The following is a 22,004-nucleotide window of genomic DNA, read 5'->3' as shown; positions in this document are numbered from 1 at the left end:
CCTGCCCTGATACCCTGCCAGGACGTGTGCTGTGGCTCGCCAGCCTCCAGCATGGAGTCCCTGGCTGCTCAGGGGCAACCCGTGCTCCCTGCCGAGACTCAGCTTTCCAGGGACCATGGAAGTGCCACTGGTGTCTGTGTCGTCCCTGTGCCAGGCAGGAACACCCCATCCTTGCTCCCTGGGGAGCCCTGTGAGCTGGGTCATCGGCCAGTTACAGGGCAAGGGGGATGTGTGCAAGGTCCCCGGGCAGGATAAGGTCTTTCTCTGGGCTCGGGGTCCCGGCCCCCAGTGTCTGGAGGTATTGGGGTGCCCTTGCTCCGCTTGCCTCTGACGGGTCATGGTCTCCGGTGGGCCCAGAGCCCGGTCCTCCACCTTCTCTCCCCGGCGCACGGGCCAGGCTGCAGCTCTCTGTGGGGCCAGCATCAGCTCTTCCCAAGGTGGCTCAGGTCGCTGCTGGTGGGGTGGGGGGACTCTGTGCTGCCCAGCTCCACGCTCGGCCCCGGCAGCTCCTCCTGCTCCAGCTCAGCATTCCCCCTTGCTCGCACGAGCCCGATTTAGCTCCTCTAATCCCTTGCCCTGAATCTGTCGCTCCATCCCACTAATGATTTTCTCCTGCTCTTCTCCCAGGTCCCCCGAGTGCGTCAGTGCCTGGTGTGGGGAGCGGGGAGAGCACATGTGGGTCTGGCCAGGCAGCCGGGCGCAGAGGCTCCCAGGGGCACGCCGTCCCTGCTGTGTCCCACCGCTCTGCCCCTCTCCTGCTGCAGGTTCTCCCTTGTGCCCTGCTCCACGGGAGCAGGTGGGGTGCATTGGCCCTTCTCACACCAGCACCAGGCTGGTCCAGGGGCTTCCCAGGTCCATCCAGGGACCCTCCAGACCCTCCCAGCCAGCCCTGGTCCCCACCACGTCTCCATCGCCCCCAGGCTCGCTAAAGCCTGTATCACCTCTCAGCTGCATCTCCTGAATTTTTTCCCCGTAAACCAGATTAAATCACCTCTTAAGAACCCGAGCTAATCTCCTTTTAGAGCCCAGCCCTCCCTCGCAGTGCCAGTGCTGCCTGATCCTCCCCGCAGGGTCTGCTTCTTGTTTCAAGGTTGGATGTGTCCGTCTTAGGCTCCCAGTGCAGGGTCTTGCTCCGCTCGCCTCCACCTGCACTCAGCAATCAAACCGTCTTGGAACCTTTCCTCTGCCCAGGGAACAGCCTGCACCCGCCTGGATTTGAGGGCAGGGAAGGGGGCAGGAGCTGCCTGTGCGTGGTGGCCCTGCAGGGCCCCTTCCCGTCCGGCCCAGAGTTACAGCGGGGCAGCGTGGGCGTGCTTTTGCAGCTGGTGGTGCACGGCGATGGCAATGGCACCCTGGTGGGTATGGCTGCGCTGACAGTGTTCCTGGTGGCTCAGCACCTCTGTCCATTTATCTCAGTGCCTAATTTTAGTCCCTTGCTTTGCAGCACCATGCCCATATTTAATGCCAACTGCCCCTTCCCTCTGGAGCCCCTGCCAGCCCTGCTCAGGGACTGAGCGGGACCTAAAGCCTCCCTTTGCCACCTCCTCCCTCCTGTGGGACTCTCTGGGGCTGTCTCAGTTTCCCCTTGCTGCCTCTGGCTGCCCCCCAGCCCCGGGGCACAGCAGCATCTTGGAGGAGCTTGGGATGCAGCAAGGCTGCCATGCCCCACCGTGGGGTGGGCACCGTGCCTGGCTGTGCCACCCCGGGTGCTGGTCTTAGCTGATGCAGGGACAGGTCCCTGGGGCTGGGCAGTGCAGGGGGGACGGGGCTGGACCTGGCCCTCAGGATGCCCGCAGCCAGCAGGGCCGGCGGGTGGGCTGGCTGTGCAGCCACCAGTCCCCAAGCCCAGCCATGCACCCTGGGGCTGTGTCCGTTCCTTGGCCCTGAGGGTGGCACCGGGGCCAGCCCACGGGCAGCTGCCGGGGACCCGAGCTCCCAGCTCTGCCCCCAGACACCTGGGCAGGGGGCTGGCGTGGTGGCCACGCGTAGCGGGCCCCCGTCCCGGGGCGCTGCAGACCGGGAGGGCTGCTCCCTGGTGAGCGGAGCGGTGGGTGCAGCTGTCCAGTCAGTCACCTCCACCCCTGCCCTCTCGCCTGCTGCCCAGGGGGCTATTTTTGCTGAGGAATGTGCCGTCCCCTCGGATTCTGGCGGGCTGCAGGGCTTGTGTTACAGGCGAGAGGCTGGGACCCAGGCCTGCAGGCGGGTAAATATAGCACCGCCGCTTGGGGCTGCGTGATGGGGCGACAGCCTCTTTCTCCTCCTGGGGCTGCCCAGCGCTCCCCGTGCCCCTTCTGCCTCCCGACACCGGGTTGCTGGCTTGTGCCCGGGCACGGTGGCACCGGGAAGGGGCTAGCTGCTTCTGCCCTGCTGCCTGCACTCTTGTCTGCTTCCCCCTCACCCTCTGCTTGCAGCCCCTCAGCCCCAGGCAGGGGGGATGCTGGGAGCGGGGCTGGCAGGGCAGGGACAAAATGCCTCCTGCCATCCTGCTCCGTGCCCAGGCACCTGGAGCCAAGGTCACATTGCTGTCCTGTGTCCCCGCGTCCTCCACCTGCAGTGGGCACTGTGTGCCTGGGCATCCTTCTAGTGATGGCAAGGGGAGGTGATGCTGGGGAGGGCACCTGGGGTGTCCCTGGCCCTCGGGAGAGGGGTCACAGCAGCGCATTGCTCTTCCCCAGGGCCAGAAAGCTGCTGTGGTGCTCCCCTGCCCTGTGACGAGGGCCATCCCGCTGCATTTATTTCCCCCTGGGGACAGGGCTGGGGATGGTCCCTGCCTACCCAGGCTCCCAGTGCATCCCCACCTCCCGCAGACCGTCCCCAGCAGCTCCAAGGAGGCACAAACACATGAAAGATTCATGCCCAGACCTCCTCCTACCCGAGACGGCTGCATGCACCCGCCGCCATCAATTATTCAAGCACCGAGACAAGGGGGCTGATGGCCAGGGCCGGGTGGCCGGTGCCCAGCCGGTGCTGATGTGCAGGGGCAGGATCTGTGCAGAGCTGCCAGGGAGGCCCAGCACGGTGTGGGGAGCCGCTGCTCTCTGAGCACCAGAATTGATGCTGCATTTTGAGGCAGTGTTTGCTATCTGCTTTGCTCGGGGCCGGTGTGTGTCCAGCAGGCGAAGCTGGAGCTGGGTGGCAATGGGCCCACCTGCTCCAGCTCTGCCCCTTGTCCATGCCACTGCGACGCTGGCCCCCGTCCCCTGCCCCGTGTCGCTGTCCTGCAGAGGAGTAGGGCAGTGCCAGGGCTGCCCCCGGGCTAGGGCAGGGCAGAGGGGCCGCCCTGGGTGCAGGCTGCCCTCACCTCCCACCAGGCACCTGCAAGGACTCTGGCTTTGCCCTTGCAGGGGGATTTGCAGGTGCCGCTGCCTCTGGAGAGGACTTTTGGGCCCCGCAGCAGGCGCAGCCCCTCAGAAGTGACCCAGCTGCTCCCAGGGTGCAGCATCTCTAGGGCAGCGCAGAACCGCCCCTGGGGCTTTTGCTGAGGGATGGCTGAGCGGCAGAGCCACAGTCGCAGGGAAAGGCTGTGTGCCCGGCCAGCCGGGAGCCATGGCTGATGGGGCAGCAGACGTGGCAGTCAGGGGATACCCAAATGACTGCATTTTGGCAGGGCACATGTGGTCCCTCCCTGGGGCCAGCGCTGGGGCTGTCTCTGCAGGTGCTGTAGTGGCAGCACCCTTGCCCTGGCACCACCGCGTGCCAAGCCCAAGCCTTGGTGCTCCTTCCTGGCATCCCTGATCAGGCTTTTGTCCCACTTGAGTGTGAAAAAAAGGCACGGGCTGTGCAGGTCTGCGGCAGGACCATAGGCATGCATAGCCTGGGTGACAGCACCTGGCAGGGAGACCCTGGGTGCAGGGACCCTGGCAGACATGAGCCCCACAGCCCACCCCTTTACCCAGCCCTGGCTCAGGGGTACCCACCTCTGTCCCCACCCAGGACTGGGGGGCCCAGCAGAGTCCTCTGGCTCTGACAGGAGATTCCCTTAGTGCCAGCTCTGGCATTCGTGGGACCCGCCTGACGTGCGGGGTCTCCACGGAAACCCCGCAGCATCACTCGAATTGTGGGACTGTCAGAAATGTTGTATAAACAGCTCCTTTTGTACTGGGTAATTTGCAAGTTATTATGGAGCCATGAAAAGCCTCACGTTGGGAGTCATGGGCTGGGAGGGGAAGCAGAGAAAAGCTGCTGGAGCTGCCAAGCTTCGTGGGGAGCGTGATGCCTGTGTGCAGCCCCGCGTGGGGCGGCCAGCTCCCCAGGGGACAGGTGAGCAGCATGGGGACAAGCGCTGGGTGGGGAGGCCTCCAGCAGCGTCCCCACGGATGCTCTGCAGTGGGAGTGGGCAGTGCGGACAGCCGGTGGGGCTGGGACCTTGGCAGCTTCTCCAGGAGCCTGGAAAGGGGGCTGATGGGTGCTGCGGGCCTCCACGGCTTGGTGAGCTGGTGATGCAGGGCACCGAGAGCTGTGGGGGGCACGGCAGGCAGGAAAGACCCCGCTGAGGCTGTGGGGCTGGGACTGCCCCTCCGGCTTATTTGCAGTGTCACCCAGGGAACAGGGACAGGCCAGCAGGGCTGGGGACACTCGGCTGTGGAGGGCATGCTGGGGTTGTGCCAGCACCCCAGGAGCACTAGTAGGTCGTAATGGCCCTGACCAGCCCCACCAGGGACCCCCACCCACAGCTTCTGCCCACACCCCGGGAGCCCCATCGCAGCTCAGTCCTGGACACCCAGTCCTGACCTGGGCTGTGCCGCGGGTCCTCGCCCCAGCACGAGGGGAGGTCTTGGCTGTGTCACGCAACATGGACGGGGACGATGGCCTACCTCGCCAGGTCAAGCTTGCATCCCCACCAGCCACAAAGCAGTGATGCTAGCCCAGGGCTGAGCAGTCCAGCCCTGCCATCCCGCGTGGGTCTGAGGCACCTGCGGAGCAGGGTGCAAGGTCTGCCTTACAGCACTGGGTGCCTGGGGCTGGAGGCTGTGTGGTTCGCAAGGGGGGCTCATGTGGTGGCATGGGCAGTGCCGGGGGGCTGCTGTGAAGGACTGTGCCCATATTAGCTCTCATTTGCATGCAGGCGGGTCAGCGGTGCTGGGACACACACCCGTGTCTTGGTAAGGGGACCTTTCTGCATCGCCGATGGCTGGAGGATGTGGGGGACTGAGCGGAGGCTGGCAGAGTGCTGGTGAGCCTGGATTTTGGCTGGGCAGTGCCATGGCACGCTGCGTCTGTGCTGCTGCGTGCAGGGCTGTGGCGGTGGAGCTGCCCTGGTTGGGGGGCACTTCGGGGGCGGTGAGCGGAGGACAGGGTGCGCAGCGCTGGCGTGGTGTGTTGTGTTATTCCTGTCCCCGTCGGGGTGCGTGTGGGAGCCGCGGTGCTGAGCACGGGAGAGAAGAGCAGCCCCTGCCCCGGGCGGCGGGGCAGGACGGACCGGTGGCAGGGGGCAGCGGTGCAGCCGCATTGCTGGGCCGGGGGCTCGGGCCCCTGGGTGCCGTGGAGCCAAAGCCAGCGGGGGGGAGGACGTGTGCCCGCCCCAGCCGCGGCCCCCCCCGCCCCGCGGCTGCCCTCGCCCCCCGCCACCTGTGCCCTGCCCGTCCCCCGCCGCTGTCACTGTGTGCCAGGGCTGGCGGGGAGGCGGAGGCGGAGGCAGGCGGGGGAAGGATGGAGGGAGGAGCACTCCAGTGATGCTTCATGCTCACAGCTCCAGCCCTCCCGGGAGCCCAACCTGGCGAGCCCCTTCCTCTCCCTCCGCCGTCCCCGGCTGCCGGCGGCGGAGGATGCTCGGAGCATCGCTCGCCCCCCCGGCGTGCTGACAGCGGGGACCCCGCCGGGAGCGGGCTGGCGTCCTGCCGGGCCTGAGCCGGTGTGACCGGGCCAGCGGGGCTCTGCAGAAGCATGAAGAAGATCTGGGTGAAGAAGCGTTTCCAGGTAAGGGCTCCGGGCTGCCGCGCCGGGGGTTGCCGGGAGGAGGGGGCAGTGCCGGGGAGCGGGAGCGCATCGGGATGGGGATGGGGATGGGGATGGGAATGGGAATGGGGATGGGGATGGGGATGGGGATAGGGATGGGCATGGGGATGGGGATAGGGATGGGCATGGGGATGGAGATGGGGATGGGGATGGGGATGGGGATGAGGATGAGGATGAGGGTGTTCCTCCGGCCCTGCCGCTGCCACCCGGGGCTCCCCAGGGCTTCTCCCATCGCCGGCTCCAGCCCCGCTTGCAGAGCCGCCAGCTGCCTGCCTGTCCTCGCCAGCCCGGGCAGGAGGGGCAGAGGGCAGGTGCTCAGCACCGCCTGTGCCAGCAGCAGGGCTGGGACCCCCGCCGGGGGCTTCCCCCCATGCCACAGCCTCCTCCCTCTGCCCTCTGGAGCCGGGGCAGCAAATGGAGGCTGCTTCATGGCTCCCTCCAGCCCCGCTGCCGGTGGTCACAGAGCTGGAGACAAGGCTTTGCCTGCGTCATCCCCTCCGCGTCAGGAGCATGGCTGGCACAGGCACAGCTCCTCCGCGGGCCCCGCCGCACGCTCCGCTGCCGAGCAAGGAACAAGGACGTCACTTGGCCTCGGCGGGGAGTGGAGGATGGGGGGCATCCTTCCAGGAAGCCCCCTGCCCCTGGCTCCCCCGGGGTGCACAAGCCCACCCCGTTGCTCCACCCAGCGCGGGCACGTAGTCTCGCTGCTGTCACCCTGCCTGGTGGCCCAGCAGGGGCTGGGGAGGGGCTGTCACCCACAGCCCCTTCCCAGGGGTGTGGGATATGCCGGGGGACACAGGTCCCCAGGGAGGCTGGGAGCCAGGCGGGGGGGTCCCTCTGGGGCAGGGTGGGTGGTGCTGCCTGGCTGCCCCATCTGCCCTTGGGGGCAGCAAGCCCAGGGGCTTGCCCGTGTGGTGGGGCAGGGTCCTGCTCCACTGGCTGAGCATGGGGGTATGGGGACACCCACAGCCTCTGTCCTTCCACACCAGGCAAGCCACCCACTGCCTCCCCACCTCAGCCTGTCCCTGCTCCCTGTCTGCCTGTCTTTGCACCAGTGGCACCAGAGCCATGTGGTGCTGGGCTCCACGTGCCAGGCGGTGGCAGGCAGCACGGGCTGTGCTCTGCGGCCCCAGGAGCCCCTTCTACCCCCTGACTCCCCTTGGCCCCATGGCCATGGCTAGGGATGCCCCGTGCCAGGCCCAGGGCCAGTGCAGGACCCTGGCCCAGGCAGGGTGGATCTGTGCCTGGCACGGGGAAAGGAGGCAGCGCCAGCTCTCACCCGGCTGCCCCATGGCGCTGATCCCAGCCAGCCCTTCTCCCCACCCTGGGCTGGGTGGGCACAGAGCAGGCTCCTGGCACTCCCCCACTCCTTTTCCCAGGGTGCAAATGAAATCCCAGGCAGGGAGCACAAACCCTGCTCTCCGGCTGGCCCCTTCGCCCAGGCCCTAGCCCCACAGTGAGCCCCAAGGTGCTCCTGCCCCCTTTCCACCTTCTTGCTCGGGGGGGACCCTGCATCACTTGCTCGCTGCCGAGCAGTGGGGGGGTGCTGCGCCCGAGGTGGGTCTGGGCTGCAGGGTGCCCCAATCCCACGGGGACCTGTTGCAGGGCAGAGGGGAGGGGGCTCAGCCACCCCATAGCTCTGGGCGATGGAGCCCAGCCCAGGCCCACTGGGTGCTGCCACCATATTTGATGGGGAGCTGATGGCGCCAGTCCCTGGGGAAGCCACAAGAGCACCCGATAATGGCACTCAATTGCATTTTCATTTTTTAATGGGGGAATTATCCGCCGATGGTGCAGTTAATCACTCATCTATCTTTCCCTGGCCTGGAAGACGGGCTGCCAGCCAGAACGAGCACAGTCAGCCGAGGAGGGGAGGTGAAGCCTGGCTCAGCCTGAATACAAATGTGTCTCGTGCAGCCGCTGCCCTCTGGCCAGCACTGCATGCAGGCAGGGGGCACACGGGAGACCCCGAGTGCTGCCCACAAGCAGGGGCTGCCGCTGCAGTGGCAGCGGCTTTGAGGTGTGTGAAATAAGCCTGCTGCCCTTCCAAGGGCAACTAACTGCTGGCCATGCCTGGCTGGCTGTCCCCGGGGTTGGCTGTCCCCAGGGCTGGCTGTCCCTGGGGGCCGTCTGTCTGTGACCCTGCCTGGGAGCTGTGGGGAGGCAGGAGGGCCTGGCAGAGTGAAGGGCTTCAAGAAAGCTGGGTTGTCCAGCCCTGGGCTCCACGCTGGGGAGACAGGGCATGGGGTGTCAATGTCCTGGGGAGACCCCGTCACCCAGACTGGCTGGGAAGGATGCTCAGTCCTGGCAGCCCAACCCTGCCTGTCTGCACCCTGCATCCCCGCTCCTGCCTGCCTTGGAGATCACCCCATCCCTCAGCTTCCCTGGGAGATGGCGGCGACGCACGCCAGGCCTGGCAGCCGGCTCGCCCTCGGCTGGTCCCTCCCTTGGCAAGTGGGTGCCTGGCCCTGGGCTGCGGCGCAGAGGGCAGCCGAGCTGGCAGCGAGCTCCCAGCGCCTCCACCCCGTGCTCAGGTCCTGCCTGCCTGCCCAGACAGTGTGGGTGAGCGTGGCTCCCACGCCTCCAGCCCCACGCAGACGGGCTGGTCCCATGCTGCTTGTGCCAGGCAGCCTCTCTCGCAGCTGGCATGGCCTCCGCCGGGGATGGGGGATGCTGTCCCCGTGCTGGGCCGGTGCCCGTGGCGGTGTCTGGGCCAGTGCCTGGAAGATGCTTTGCTGGCCCGGTCCCCATGCTGGCGCGGGAGGTGGCTTTGAAGGGGCTGCGGAGCATTTGGGCACCCGCCCAGGCAAAGACCTTGCTGCAGGCGGTGCTGGCTGCAGGCAGCAGTGCCGGGGCAGTTGTGCTGCCCAGGGCTGTTGCTCCCCGGGCACGGGCAGCAGCATAGGGCTGGGGTGCATGGTATCACCCACTGGGCACGGGCAGTGGCGCAGGGCTGGGGTGCACAGTGCCATCACCAAGGGATATGTGTGCATGTGAGTGTGTGTGTGCACGGCTGGGCATGTGCTACACGTGTCCACCTACACCCATCCACGGCTGTGAGCGCGGGGGTGTGTGCCTGGGAGTGTGTGCCGGTGGGTACCCCGGGGGCGTGTGCCTGTGGGTACCCCGTGGGCGTGCAGCCGGGGGTATGTGTGTGAGCGGTGCTGGGTGTGCCCTGCCAGCAGGAGGGTGTGAGCGGCACCACGCGTGCTGTGCCGGTGTGTGAGCAATTGTGGGTGTGAGCGGTGCCCTGATGGGATGGATGGGCGCGGGTATGCTGTGCCAGCAGCGTGCGTGCACGCGTGAGCAGGCGCGTGGCACCGTGCCGTGGGTAACGCTCTCTTCTCTTTTCCTTTGCAGAAGACCGGCCACTCGCGGCGCTTCGGGCGCTTCACGCATGGTGCGTTGAGTTACCAGGACCCGGCTCCCCCCGCCGCCCTGAGCGCGCTGGGATGGGGTCCAGCCCCACCGCCATGCCCAGGGGGGCAGCGAGCAGAGGCTGGGCAGGGATGGGCTGCAGCTTGCCAGCCCCAAAACAGGGTCCCGGTCAGCCAGGGACTCCCGGTGTCCCCCACGAGGCCAGGCTCCTCCTGGCCCCGCAGCTCTGGTTCCTTGGGGACTGCCAGGCTGTCATGGCCGGGCTGGGGAGCCTGGTATGGTGGAGTGCATGGGGCAGCTGGCAGTGTGCCGGGCTGCGGAGGGGTGGCTTGGAGTAGGGGGGGGCAGCATGGCCCCCCATCACCCTGTGGCAGTGCAGCGGAGGGGAGCAGTGGTGGGGCAGGGGACGTGTTCCTTGCCACAGGGGTCTGTTGCGGCAGCTTGCGAGGGCTTGAGCAGTGGTGGGAAGGAAAGGTTGGCCCTCCCTGGCTGCATGACTTCGGCTTTCCTGGGTGTTAGGTGTTAGGGTGGCACTGATCTGGCCTGCCTGCGTCCTGCCCGTGGGGGGGCTCTCACTGATGCTCTACCCCGAGCATCCCTGCTTTATCAACTGGGGCTGTGCTCTGGGGCATGGCTGTATCGCGCAGCACTTGCCACCGGTGGGGTAGGAGATGCACGTGTATGTGCCAGAGGGAGGGTGCTTGCACATGGACACACATGTCCGCGTGCCCCAGCACCTCCAGGAGCACCCAGCTGGGGCACAGGCTGGGGGGTCTGGCCTCAAGCTGCAGTGCCCCGCAGAGCACGGGGATGTGCAGGTGCTGCGGCGGTGAGGCCAGCCCATGGAGCAGCTCCGGGGACAGGAGGTGACTGTCCTGCAAGCAGGATGTGGCCGTGGCACGTGGAGGGGATGGTGCTGTGCACTGTGCAGGCAGGACAGTCTGTGTGCAAGGAGGGTCTGTGTGCAGTGCCAGAGCGGCGTGCGGTGAACATGGGGGCAGAGTGGAGAGGCGGTGGGGAAGTCTGGGGGAGCCAGACATGTTTCCATGCCCCATGGGCACCTGGCACCTGCCATGGGGCCGGGCAGGGCATGGTGTGCCCCTCGTGGGATCCTGAGATGGGCAAACGCCCAGTCCTGGCCCCATCCTCGGACCCGAAGCCCGTCACAGGGTGCCAGGCTCTCCGAGCCGGGACAGCCCACCCAGGCGCTGCCCTGGCAGGTCCCTGCCCCATGGCAGCGCGGGGAGATGCTGGGGACAAGGTGCCTCCCTGCTGTCCCCCGCGTCTCCGCAGGCCGGGCCGATAACCGGGTGTTGATGTCTCTCTCTCTCTTGCTGCCCCTATGGAAGCGAAGTTTTCCGCTCCTGCAGGAAACAAAGCTACGGTAGGAAGACCCCCGCCCGATGCCAGCCCCATCCCTAGAGCGGGCCCTGTGCCCCAGCCTGCCACCCTGCCCCATCGCTGCCATCATCCCCCTGCCCTGCCTCCCTGTCCCCACACCACCTCCGCCAGCCGCATTCCCACTGCCGGCACCGTCTTCCTCCCATCATCTAACAGCGCTCCTGCCCGCTTTGCCTGCCTTCCCCTGCCTGCCCTTGCCCTGATGGACTTTCCCACCCCTGGTCCTGCCTTTCCCTGCTGGCAGCTTATCCCTGCAGGTCACGGTCATGCCCCCCGCCCCGGCGCTGCCTCCTCCCGGAGCTGCCTGGGCACTGCTCTCCTGCCTCTGGAGCCGGTGGGTCTGCAAGGGGCAGTGCCAGCCTGGCCTGCTGTCCCCGTGTCCCCTCACCCCCTGTTCTCCCCCCACCCCTCCCCAGACTCGGAGACGGGCGAGGATGAGCCCAGCGATCCCCAGGTGACGCAGCGCAGCGAGCTCCAGGATGAGACGGCCTTCAGCACCCCCACGGGTGAGCAGGGGACACCCGGCTGGCACCGAGCCTCGGCACCAACTGCCGCGCACAGCCCCCCCACAAGGGCTCTGCTGGCCCAGCTTTGGGGGTCTCCATGGGAGGGGGGGACTGTGGTCCACCCATGCAAAGGGGAGAGGGCTCGGGGCAGCCTGCTTGGGACACCCCATGGCAGCTCAGCCCTCTTCGAGTAGGGTGCTGGGCTTGTCCCTGTGGGCACCTGGTGTCGGCTCACCCCTCTCCTTCCAGGTGGGTCTGACACTCTCGTGGACGCCTCCATGAACACAACGCCGACCTCGGTGCTGGCCCTGTCGCAGGCAGAGGAGCGCTCCAGCTGGTCAGGCAGCCAGCAGACCGTGGTGGAGAAGGAGACGGACGCCAGCCTCCCCGCACGGGGACCCTACCTTCGTCCTGCTGCCTGGCAGCAGCCGCAGGGAACCCCAAGGCAAGCAAACGCGCCGACTCCGCGCGGCGCCGAGGTCCGGCACCTGGGCGTGGAGCCACTGGTGCGGGCATCACGGGCTAATCTGGTGGGCACGAGCTGGGGGTCGGAGGATAGCCTTTCAGTGGCCAGCGACCCCTATGGCAGCGCCTTCAGCCTGTACCGAGGACGGGCGCTCTCGCTCCACGTGTAAGTAGCAGGGGGAAGCGTGCGGAGGGGACATCTCGCTGGGGCCATCTCCTTCCAACCCCCGCAGCCATCTTCTCCCCTCCGCCTGGGCTTTCTTTGCCTTCGCCATGCCCGGATGAGGAATGGGCGCTCTGAGCAGTAGGCAGCCTATTCCCGGTGAGGAGGTGGGAGCAACCTGGGCCAGGGGGGTACAGGCCCTTGGGTAAGGGGGGGACATGTGGAGTGGGGTCCCTTTCTGCTGTGGCCAGGTTGGGGCTGGGGGTAACCCCTGCACCGCTGCACGAGCTGCAGCATCCCACCCGCAGGCTGTGCCGTGGGTGTTCCCCCATCCCACCCAGCCCCAGGGGCTCTGCGTGGCCCGGGGGGTGGGGACCTGGGGGTTCAGTACAGCCTGGGACACCCGCTGGCAAGGCACTGCCACCTGCAGTCCCCACCGCACAGGGGTGGCAGCAGGGGCCAGGGACATGCTGCCTCCCCAGGACCTGCTGACTTGCTCAGAGCCCCCGTTCCTCCCTGCCACCTGCGATGCCCATCCCCTCAGGCCTGCTCCTTCAGCCTCCATCCCACCCCTTTTTTTGTTCGAGGCTGCTTTTTCCACCAGAACCTCATCTCCACCTTATGATTTCTGCACCACGAACGCCGAGCCCCCCTGGGGGCAGTGGGGTGGGGGGACGTGCCTGCAGCAGCATGTGTGGGGAGGGGGGCTTGTATCCTCGGGGACCCCCTCCGCCTGGCGGAAGAGCTCGCCTGTGCCACGCTGCCCCAGCACGCCAGGACACCCTGGCAAACTGGGGCACTCCCTGGCCCTCGGTCCTGTCTGCATGGCGGCCCTGGGGAGGGGACTCGCTGGGTATCCCAGCATCATGGGGTACCCCTGGGCAAGGGGACACCGCTGTGTCACAGCAGCCCAGGGCTCTCATCCAACCCAGCTGGCTCCTGGTGGTCTCCAGGTGGCTGGATTCACTTGCCGGGACCCCTTGAGGCTCCCTGGTCCTGGGGCTGCCCTGGCTCCCTGCCCCCCTTGCCGTGCCCCATTGGGCACCGTGGTGCGGGCTGGGAGCAGGGATGCAGCCAGGCGGTGAGGGTGGGCTCTGAACCGTGCTCCTCTGTCTCTCCCCTTGCAGCAGCATCCCCCAGGGGGGCTACCGGAGAGATGACACCCACAGCGGCCCTGTCTCTCCGAAGCCCGGTGCTGAGCCCCCAAGGTCCCCCGCTGCCCTGCCACTGACTGCCAAGCCACCCATCCTCCGCTCGCCATCTCCCCGCGCCGGCCCGTGCCTGCCGGCGCCCGCCGGCGCCGCGTCCCAGCCTGCCGCCCGTGGCCCTGGCGTCCCCTCCTTCACGCCTGTGACCCCCCGCAAGAAGTCCTCGGTGCCGGCAGAGTACCAGGACACCGTCCCCGAGGAGTACGAGGAGAAGATCAAGAAGCCCAAGTCCTCGGGGTACTCACAGGGCAGCACGCAAGAGTCCCGTCCCGCGACACCAATGAGCGACGCCTCCGGCCGCATCTCCGTCCGGGCATCCCCCAAGCTGGTGCGTGCCGGCTCCAAGATCTTCGAGAGACTGCAGTACTTCGAGGAGCGGCGGAGGAGCCTGGAGCAGGCAGACAGCCCCTTCCCCGCACACCCCTGCCTGCCCTTGCGCAAGACGCGTTCCTTCGACCAGCCCGGCTCCAGCTCCCGCCGTGCCAGCACGCTGGGCGGCTCGCGGGAGGACGTGCGGGAAGGCGGCCGTTGGGAGTCAGGCAGCACGGCAGCATGCCGGCGTTTGGCCTTCCGGCAGAAAGCCGCATCCTTCGACGAGCGGGGCAAGTTCGCCGGCCGTGTCTACGCCATCGAGCACAAGTTTGCAGAGGAGCTGACCCGCATCAAGCGGACGGTCTCCAAGCAGCAGCTGCGGCGCTCCCAGGAGCTGTGCAAAGCCGGGCTGCCCCCGGCCCCCTCGCCCCCGGCGGCCAGCGAGCCCACCGCCCCCCGTGCCCCCCGCACCCCTTCCTCACAGGGCGCCGGTGGGCGCAAGGTGCTGCTGCCGAAGACCTTCCCGCCGGCGGAGAGCACGCATGTCATCCAGCACCTGGCACTTTCCAGCGTGGCGCTGGTGGGACCTGATGGGGACCTGGAGCTGGGGGGGCAGCGCGGCAGGAAAGCCCCGGCGCGGGGTGGCGTGGTGGCTGGTCAGCCCAACGAGGCGGAGGATGCGGGCGCCAGGAAGGGTCCGCAGCAAGAAGGCACTGGGGAAGTGAAGAAGAAGGAGCAGTGGCCGTTAGCGCAAGCCACCCCACAGGGACGGGCAGCCCTTTCGCAGGCGGGTCCCGCCGAAGGCAGCCCGTGCCCGGACGGGGGCCCCGCCAGTGGAGCCCGTGCCCCTGGGGCAGTGAGCGAAGCCCTGGCCGCCCGGCTGGCCGTGCCCCACGGGCTGTACCGGCGGCCAGAGGCGCCCGTGGAGGTGCGGTTCCTGCCCTGGGCGAAGCCAGGGATGGAGCAGGAGGCTCGCCTGGAGAGGAGCTGGGCAGGGCAGCATGGCGTGGGCAGGGAGGTGGAGAGAAGGCAGATGAAAGTGTCGGAGAAGAAAGAGAGTGGCCGGACGGCTCAAGAAGGCAGGAGCATGCGGAGCAAGGGGAAGGGGCGGCGAGCCAGGCCCACCTCTCCGGAGCTAGGTAGGGGCAGGGCTTTCTGCCCTCCTGCGGGCACAGAGCTGGCCCAGCCAGCCCCTGAGTGGGATGGGGGACCTCCAGCCTGCCCCTGGGAGGCGTGGGGAGCCCAGGCTGTGCCAGAGAGCACAGGGATGGGGTGGGGGGACACAGCTCTGGAGGCTGAGGATGTTGGCACCAACCAGTCCCATAAGACAGACCAGCCTGGGTACCAGTTTGCTGGGCCTTGAGGTCATGACACTTGCTGATGTCTCCGTCCCTCCTGCCTGGCATGGGAAGGATGCAGGGTGCTGACCTCTGGCATCCAGCCCTGGCTGGTCCCAGCCCCGCTGGGGCACAGGGCACCCATTGCAGCTTGTCCCGGCTGGACCGTGCTCAGTGCTCCGGGCAGGGCGTGCAGCCCAAGCGTCCCCAGGGGATGCTGCGGTGGCTTGGCCAGGGGAGAGGTGCCCGGCACATCCCAGCACGCAGAGGTGAGACCAGACTGCATTCGGGCTGGGAGCTCCTTCCAGGCTCCGCTCTGGCCGGAGCGGTGTCAGGCCCATGTGCCTGAGGTTCCTGGCGCAGCCCCAGGACTCTTGCCCATGTGCTGGGGCCATGGGAGGGGAGGGAGCTGGGAGGCCGATGCCGATGTGGCAGGGCAGAGCAGCCAGCACCCCGTGGGGGGCGGGGGGGAGCTCGGAGCGGCGGCTGCAATGGGCTGTACAACCCTCCTCCTTCCACATCCCGCTGTCGCCTCATCCCTTACGCTGTACGGGGATGTACAGCAGGCTGTACGCTCCCTGCCCCGTGGTCCCCTGCCTCGTCCCGCTGCAGGTACTGTGCTGTAGTGGCCCCTGATGTGGCCCTTTCCTCTACTGCACGGCCTGGGGACCTGCTAATGCCCCAGCGAGGGTGAGGGGCATGTGGTGGCAGGGATGGGCAGAGGGCTGCGGGGCCCCTGCTCTGCCTGCACGCAGCCTGGCATGGCACAGGACCCGCTTGCTTCACCCCGCTGACAGCCACGGGGTCCATCTCTCCCTGTCCAGAGTCCTCTGACGACTCCTACGTCTCAGCGGGTGAAGACCCCCTGGAAGCCCCCATCTTTGAGATCCCCATCCAGGACATGGCGGTGGCCGTGGGGGCGGAGGTGCTGCTCAAGTGCATTGTCACAGCCAACCCCCAGCCAGAAGGTGAGCAACCGCAGGGCTGGGGGGGTCGGGGGGTGCGAGCGTGGCAGAGGGGCTCTCTGCATGTCTGCGTCCCACCCGCTGAGCCGTCCCTACCCGAGCTGTGCAGAGTGGGACACACTGCCCCAGGCTGGGTGTCTCAGGGAGGTGATGTGCCCGCCCCGGGAGCACCCTTTTCACCCTGCCTCTCCCCAGGCAGGAGAGAAGTGCTTGGGCAGGGTGCGGGCAGGGTGTCCGCCGTTCCCCCGCGCTGGTCTGGGCTGTTGGGAGAGCGGGAGCGGGGCCGCAGAGCGCTGTGCAGGCAGGGCCGGGTGATGCTCTGGGCTGCTGTTGGGTATCCCGGGGGCAGAGCCCCAGCGCCCGACGCAGGGCTGATGGGCTGCGGGCATGCTGTAGCCAGGACGTGGGCAGGGACAGCTGGGCAGCCAGAGCCGGTGCCAGCCGCCGGGGCCGGGCAGAAGCGAAGCGGCCTCGATTCCCTCCTCCAGCCTCCACTGGAGGGCAGGAGGATGCCAGGAATCCGGCAGGAGCCAGGCTCTCTCCGTCAGAGGCCGTGGGAACCCGGGGCTGCTCCCCATGGCAAAGGGGTCCCCACGCCAGGCAAGGGAGCACTTGGCCTCACCGGGACCCTGCACAGGCCCCGGGGGGAGCTTGGGCTCTCCTGCCCACGAGTGACCCTCGCCTCTGCCGGCAGTGTCCTGGAGGAAGGACGGGGTCCCGCTGCGGAGCAGCACGACGCGGCCCATCAAGGCGGAGGGCGAGCGTCATACCCTGCTGGTCAGGAGTGCCCGGGTAGCCGACGCTGGCCTCTACACCGTCACCGCGGCCAACGAGGTGGGAGCGACCTGCTGCAGTGCCATCCTCAGCGTGCGGCCCGGTGAGTGCCGGCGGCCTGGCGGTGGGAGCGTGGCCGGCGGTGGGAGGGCCAGCGCCGCGGCAGGCTGGCTGCCAGCTCGGCCGCTGCTGTCACTGGGAAGAAACCGGCTTCCTTACCCTACAAGGCTCTGTCTGAACCAAAGCAGCTGACGTGCTCCCGGCAAGCACGGAGGGATCCTGCCGTGGGGGGGAGCGGGGTCAGGCTGTGAGCATCTCCAGGTGCCCAGCAAGTAGCCCAGTGTCTGGCCTCCCCCACACCTGCCCCGCTAGCCATGGGGATACCCCAGCCTGCCCTTCAACCCACAAACCGTGGGGGTATACCCCTGCCTCCAGCCTGCAAACCATGGGGACACCCCTGCCTGCTCTCCACCCTGCAAATTGTGGGGCTACCTCTGCTCTCCAACCTGCTAGCTATGGGGATACCGCTGCCCCACAAGCTATTAGCTGTGGGGACACCAGCCTGCCCACCAAGCTGCTAGCCGGGGGGGTAGCCAGCCTGCCCTCCACCCTGCTGGCCGTGGGGCACCCACCCCGCCGCAGCCCCACGGCGCTCCCCATCCCCAGAGCGTCCCTGGGGAGCGTGCAGAGCCTCAGAGCTGCCCGGGGGGCTGGAAGCACCCAAAAAACCCCACCCGCTGCGTGGCTCAGCGGGGCCGCACGCCCAGGGGCAGCAGCGGCCGGGCAGGGCCGGCCCGGGTCAGGGCGGCGGGGGGCCGGGAAGGGGCCCGGCAGCCCCCGGCCCCGCGGCGGGCCCTCCCCCGCGCTGCTGGCCCAGCCCCGGGGGCCGGGCGGCGCTGGGGCGGGGAGGGCTCAGCGGGCCGGCGGCGCCGGGGGCTGGAGGCGCGCCCGGTACCGCCGCACGGGCCCCGGTAGCGGCGGCGGCGGCTCGGCGGTGCGGTGCGGCGCGGCGCGGCTCGGCCCGGGGCGGGGGCTGCCGGGGCCGCGCCCCGCGGTGAGTGCGGGGGGCGGCGGGGGGATGCGGGAGGGCGCGCGGGGGGCAGCCGGGGGTGGGCTCTCCGCCGCGGGGCTGCCCGCGGGCACGGCGGGGGCGCGGGGGGGGCGCAGCTCTCGGCCTGCACCGGGCAGCCCGCCCGCCTCCCCCGGGGAGGGGGGGTGAGGGAGCTCCGGCAGCCGGGCTGGAGCGGGGCCAGCGCCCCCAGCGCGGCGGCCGGGCTCTGCCCGCACCCCTCGCCGCTCCCCGCCTCGCACAGCCGGCCCCCGGGTGGGCTCCCCACGCAGGCGGGCCCGGTCCCCCGGGGAGCGGGCAGGCGGGCGGGGGAGCGCAGCTGCCAATGTCACCTTCAGCCCTCGCCGGCTCGGGGCAGGGGCAGCCATCCCGGGAATCCGGGCGGCTTAAGGATGGGAGCGCGGGCTGCTGCGCAAGAGCCACTTGAGCCCTGCTGTCGCCTTGCGGGATATCGCGTCCCCTTATCGTCCCGTGGAGTGCTTCTCACCCCCTCCCCCTGCGCGGCCCCCGCACCCCTTCGCTGCTGGCTGCTGCCGAGCTGGGATGTGGCCTGGGATGGGTGTCCCCGGGCACCCCTGGGGTGCAGGGTGGTGGGGAGGGGTGTCCTGACCCGCCTGCCCGGCTCTGACTGCTGCCAGCTCCTTACCCAGCCTCTCCTTTGCTAGCCCCCCCCGCCGTGGAGCGGCATGGGAGCTTGGCACCCCCTCTCGGCCAGGCCAGCCCCATCACCTCGGACGAGGAGTACCTGAGCCCCCTGGAAGAGTTCCCCGAGTCCGGCACCCCCCAGCACCGACCGGCCATGAAGCTGCAACCTAGAGCCGAGCATGGGGCTGCCCACGGCTCTCCGGAGAGCACCTTCAAGGCTGCACCCACCTTTGAGGTGAGCCGACACCCCCCCCGGGCCCTGGCAGAGGGGGAGCAGTGCCCATGACCACAGCCCAGTGGTGGTCCCCGGTGCCAGGAGGTGCCGGATCAGGCCTTCCTGCCCCCTGATCTGGGGTGCTCCTGGCACCTGGGCAGCTTCCACCCCACCAGCTCCCCTGGTACTGCAGGGCTGCTGTCATGCTGGGTGACACATAGCCCTGGGTGCAGAGGTGGGGTTGCATGGGCCTGGGTGCAGGCGGGTGCTCGCTGCTCTCTGACCCCTGCTTCTCCAGGTGTCCCTGTCGGACCAGTCGGTGCTGGAGGGGCAGGATGTCAGCATGAGCGTCCGCGTCCGTGGGGAGCCCAAGCCCATCATATACTGGTGAGTCCTGGTGCTTGCTGGGTCACAGCTGGGCAGGGAAGGAGGGGACAGGCATGGTGACCTCCCCATTTGGGGATGGCCAGCTCAGAGCTCTGATGCTGAGCAGGGTTGGGTTTGGAGGAGCGGGGTCTTTTGGGGACAGCCAGGCTGGGCATGCAGGGCCAGGCGTGACCATGCCGCTGTGCCCATGTCCCGAGCAGGCTGAGAAACCGGCAGCCGGTGAAGTACGGCCGTCGGCACCACGCAGAGGAGGTGGAGGGGGCACGGGGGCTCTTCACGCTGCACATCCTGGCGGCGGAGCGCACCGACACCGGCTTCTACACCTGCAAGGCCGTCAATGAGTACGGCACCAAGCAGTGTGAGGCCAAGCTGGAGGTCAGAGGTAAAGCTCCCCGAATGCGTCCTCGCTGGCCCCAAGGGGCCAGCTGGCTCCAGTGCCCTGCATGAGCTGTGTGGGGAAGGGGCCACTGCAGACCCCTCCTTGGCGGTGCTGTGGGAGAAGGGGGCGAGCCACCCTGCCCTTCCCTGCCGCAGCGCAGGTGGGTGCAAGCTGGGAGCAGGAAAGTGGAGCTGCGTGCCTGGGGCTGCCCTGCTGCCCCGTCCAGATGTGTGGCCCCATGGCCCTGGGTCCCACTGCCCAGCTGTGCCAGGGCCCCCGCTGGCCGGACCCAGAGCCTGCTGCTCCCCGCAGCCCAGCTTCACCCCACATCCCTCTGCCCCCCCACGTGCCCACTGCTGGGGCTGGGTGCTGCCCGTGCGCAGGGAGGGCTTTTGCCCTTGGTGGCCCTGCAGGGGACATGTCCCCCCACCATGCCGTGCTGACAGCTCCCTCCCTCCCTGTCCCAGGCAGCCTGCAAGCTGTGTGCCAGGCATAGGGCAGCCTGGAGAGGTCCCCCTGACCCGTTTCCAGCAATAGCCCATATGCATGGGACTGGGCTGTCCAGCCCCCTTCCCTTGCCGTCCCTCCCCAGCCCTGCTGTGGTCCTCCTAGGACCCCAATATATACGTGCAAATGTGGGGGGGCTTGGGACTGATAGCCAGGCTCTGCCTGGCATCCCCCGAGGCCAGGGAAGGAGCCTGCGGGGACGAGTGATGCTGCCTCCCTCCTCTTGTCCTTCGCTGTGTGTGCCCTGCTCCCCCCAGCCCTCCCCGCTGACGGCTGCCTGAGCCCCCTGGGCTGCACCCATCCCGCCCCGGCCTTGGCTGCACTGCTTGTACCCTGCTAGGATCCCGCTCCCAGCCTCCAGCAAAGCGCAGCGGCACGGGGGTGGGAGCGGGAGCCAGCCCCATGCCCCACGGCCGGCAGGAGCTGGGCTGCAGGGGCGACGGCCCAAGCCCCGGCCCCTCTCCGGGGGCTCGGTGGGTGGCTTCACGCCTTGGTGCACACTCACACCCCTCGTGCCGGCGCTGGTGTATGCGTGCGTGCGTGCGTGCCGGCCCCGTCGCTGCTGCACTAACCCTTCCGCTTGCTGACTGCGGTTTTTGTCTGTACGCAGGGGGAGTACGATAAGGGGGTGCATCTCTCAGAGCCGCGGCCACGGGGCTCTTAGTTGGACACCTCTTAGGCAGTGGACCTCACCTTGTGTTATTACCTTCTGCTCCATCCGCCGCCTCGTCCTGGACGCACCGCGGGGATGCGCGGGCCCTCGACTGCGGGCAGGGGCTCGCCGGATAGCTGGGGGAGGCATAACCAAGGCAGGGCGGGGGGAGCAGCGGGGAGCACCAGGCACCCCCTCAGCCGGGCCAGGGCGGCCGTATGATGCTGTCTTGTCTCTTGCTCCGCCCGTTTGTCCCTGTCTGCGTGTCCTGCTGCTCCTCTCCTTGCTGCCCAGGGAAGGGGAGCAGGGAGCTGAGCCCACGGTCGCTGCCGTGCCGGCCGGGGCTGTAGGGAAGGGGCTGCGGTGTGGTGGCAGCTCTGCAATGGTCACCTTGGAGCGTGGGGGATAGGAGACCCCGGGGACCCCCATGGGGGAGCACCCTGCCCCAGCTGCAGGGCGGGAGGGAGAGCATTGGCCCCTTTGGCTTCGTGGCGGCCACCCAGGTACTGTCCGGGCCACCGCGAGATGTCCCTCGCAGCCCCAGGGCTCGGGGTCCGCCCAAGAACCCTCTGGCTCTGGGTCTCTTCTCCCCGGGGAGGGGGCTTGGTGGGAGGGTGGGCTGCGAGGCCGTGACCCTTTTTTTTTGTAGTTCTAATAAAATCTGTTTGGTAAAGCGCTGTGTGGTGTGTTCCTGGCACGGACACCTCCCCTCACCCCCGGCCCCCTCCCTGGCTCAGCTCTGCTTTCCACATCTCGACCCCCTCCTGCCCTTCCCTGCTGCACTCCCTGCCCGCCGCACCGGGCCCCCTCCCCGCATGCCCCCCTTTCCCCGCACGTTCCCCCTCTCCATCCCCGCCACCTCTCATGGTTGCTTTTCAGTTGCTGAGACGCGTCTCTCTTTCTTTCTCTCTCTCCCCCCTTCCCGGGCAGCTCGCCCCGAGTGCCAGTCCCTGGCCATCGTGGTTCCCCTGCAGGACGTGGTGGTCGGGGCGGGGGAGCTGGCACTCTTTGAGTGCCTGGTGGCTGGCCCTCCAGACATGGACGTGGACTGGCTATCCCGGGGCCGGCTGCTCCAGCCCGCCCTGCTCAAATGCAAGATGCATTTTGACGGGCGCAAGTGCAAGCTGCTGCTCACCTCTGTGCATGAGGACGACAGCGGGATCTACACCTGCAAGCTCAGCACCGCCAAAGGTAAGAGGCGGTCACGCAGCTCCCCGGGGGGGGTCTCGCTCGGGGCTTGGCCATAACGAGGTGCTGGGGACGGACAGTCCCCCCCTGCCCATGGGTTTGGGGCTCTGGTCCCCCCGGGATGTCACTGTGAGTGCTGGAGGTGGGGGCCACGGGGACAGGGAGTGGTTGCTGCCCCAGGAGCTGGGAGCTTTCCCCGGCTGGGAAACCTGGTGTGCATCAGTCCCGGGGCTACAGTACCCTGAGCCCTGCAGCCCCGTCCCATCCCACTCAGCTCCTCCGCTGGCGTGCCTGCAGCCCCAGAAATGTAGGGAGATGCATTTGCACAGTGGCTGCACCAGCTGGATGCAGCCCTGGAGCCCAGGTCTCCCTGTCCCCTGGCTCCAGAGCCTCCGGGCACCTGGCTCTGGTACCGACCTCTCTGCTGGCCTGGGAGGTGGCAGGGGCAACGGGCAGGGGGTCAGGGCCACCCAGCCTCTCCCACCAAACCATCACTGGT

At 68.4% G+C, this 22,004-nt stretch overlaps 1 protein-coding gene across 4 annotated transcripts in view; it reads left to right on the top strand.

The window, feature by feature from the left end:
• SPEG (striated muscle enriched protein kinase) overlaps positions 1 to 22,004 on the top strand; it is a 39,968-nt gene that overhangs the window by 2,873 nt on the left and 15,091 nt on the right. The window contains exons 1-12 of one of the 4 annotated variants that reach the window (XM_087731915.1): positions 5,642 to 5,916; positions 9,316 to 9,355; positions 10,688 to 10,717; positions 11,151 to 11,240; positions 11,490 to 11,871; positions 12,996 to 14,527; positions 15,550 to 15,693; positions 16,385 to 16,567; positions 18,199 to 18,413; positions 18,691 to 18,779; positions 18,980 to 19,161; positions 21,248 to 21,508. In XM_087731915.1, the coding sequence (XP_087588041.1) occupies positions 5,884 to 5,916; positions 9,316 to 9,355; positions 10,688 to 10,717; positions 11,151 to 11,240; positions 11,490 to 11,871; positions 12,996 to 14,527; positions 15,550 to 15,693; positions 16,385 to 16,567; positions 18,199 to 18,413; positions 18,691 to 18,779; positions 18,980 to 19,161; positions 21,248 to 21,508 (3,181 nt within the window). In that variant the 5' untranslated portion in view covers positions 5,642 to 5,883. Of the gene's footprint in view, positions 1 to 5,641; positions 5,917 to 9,315; positions 9,356 to 10,682; positions 10,718 to 11,150; positions 11,241 to 11,489; positions 11,872 to 12,995; positions 14,528 to 15,549; positions 15,694 to 16,384; positions 16,568 to 18,198; positions 18,414 to 18,690; positions 18,780 to 18,979; positions 19,162 to 21,247; positions 21,509 to 22,004 lie in introns of those variants that run through there. The other 3 variants (XM_087731914.1, XM_087731912.1, XM_087731913.1) reach the window with 3 other exon arrangements.

This window comes from Nipponia nippon, unplaced genomic scaffold (assembly GCF_047370975.1).
Source record: "Nipponia nippon isolate SJK-2023a ecotype South Korea unplaced genomic scaffold, ASM4737097v1 scaffold_5, whole genome shotgun sequence".
NCBI lineage: Eukaryota > Metazoa > Chordata > Aves > Pelecaniformes > Threskiornithidae > Nipponia > Nipponia nippon.
This window is presented reverse-complemented; position numbering and strand designations above follow the sequence as displayed.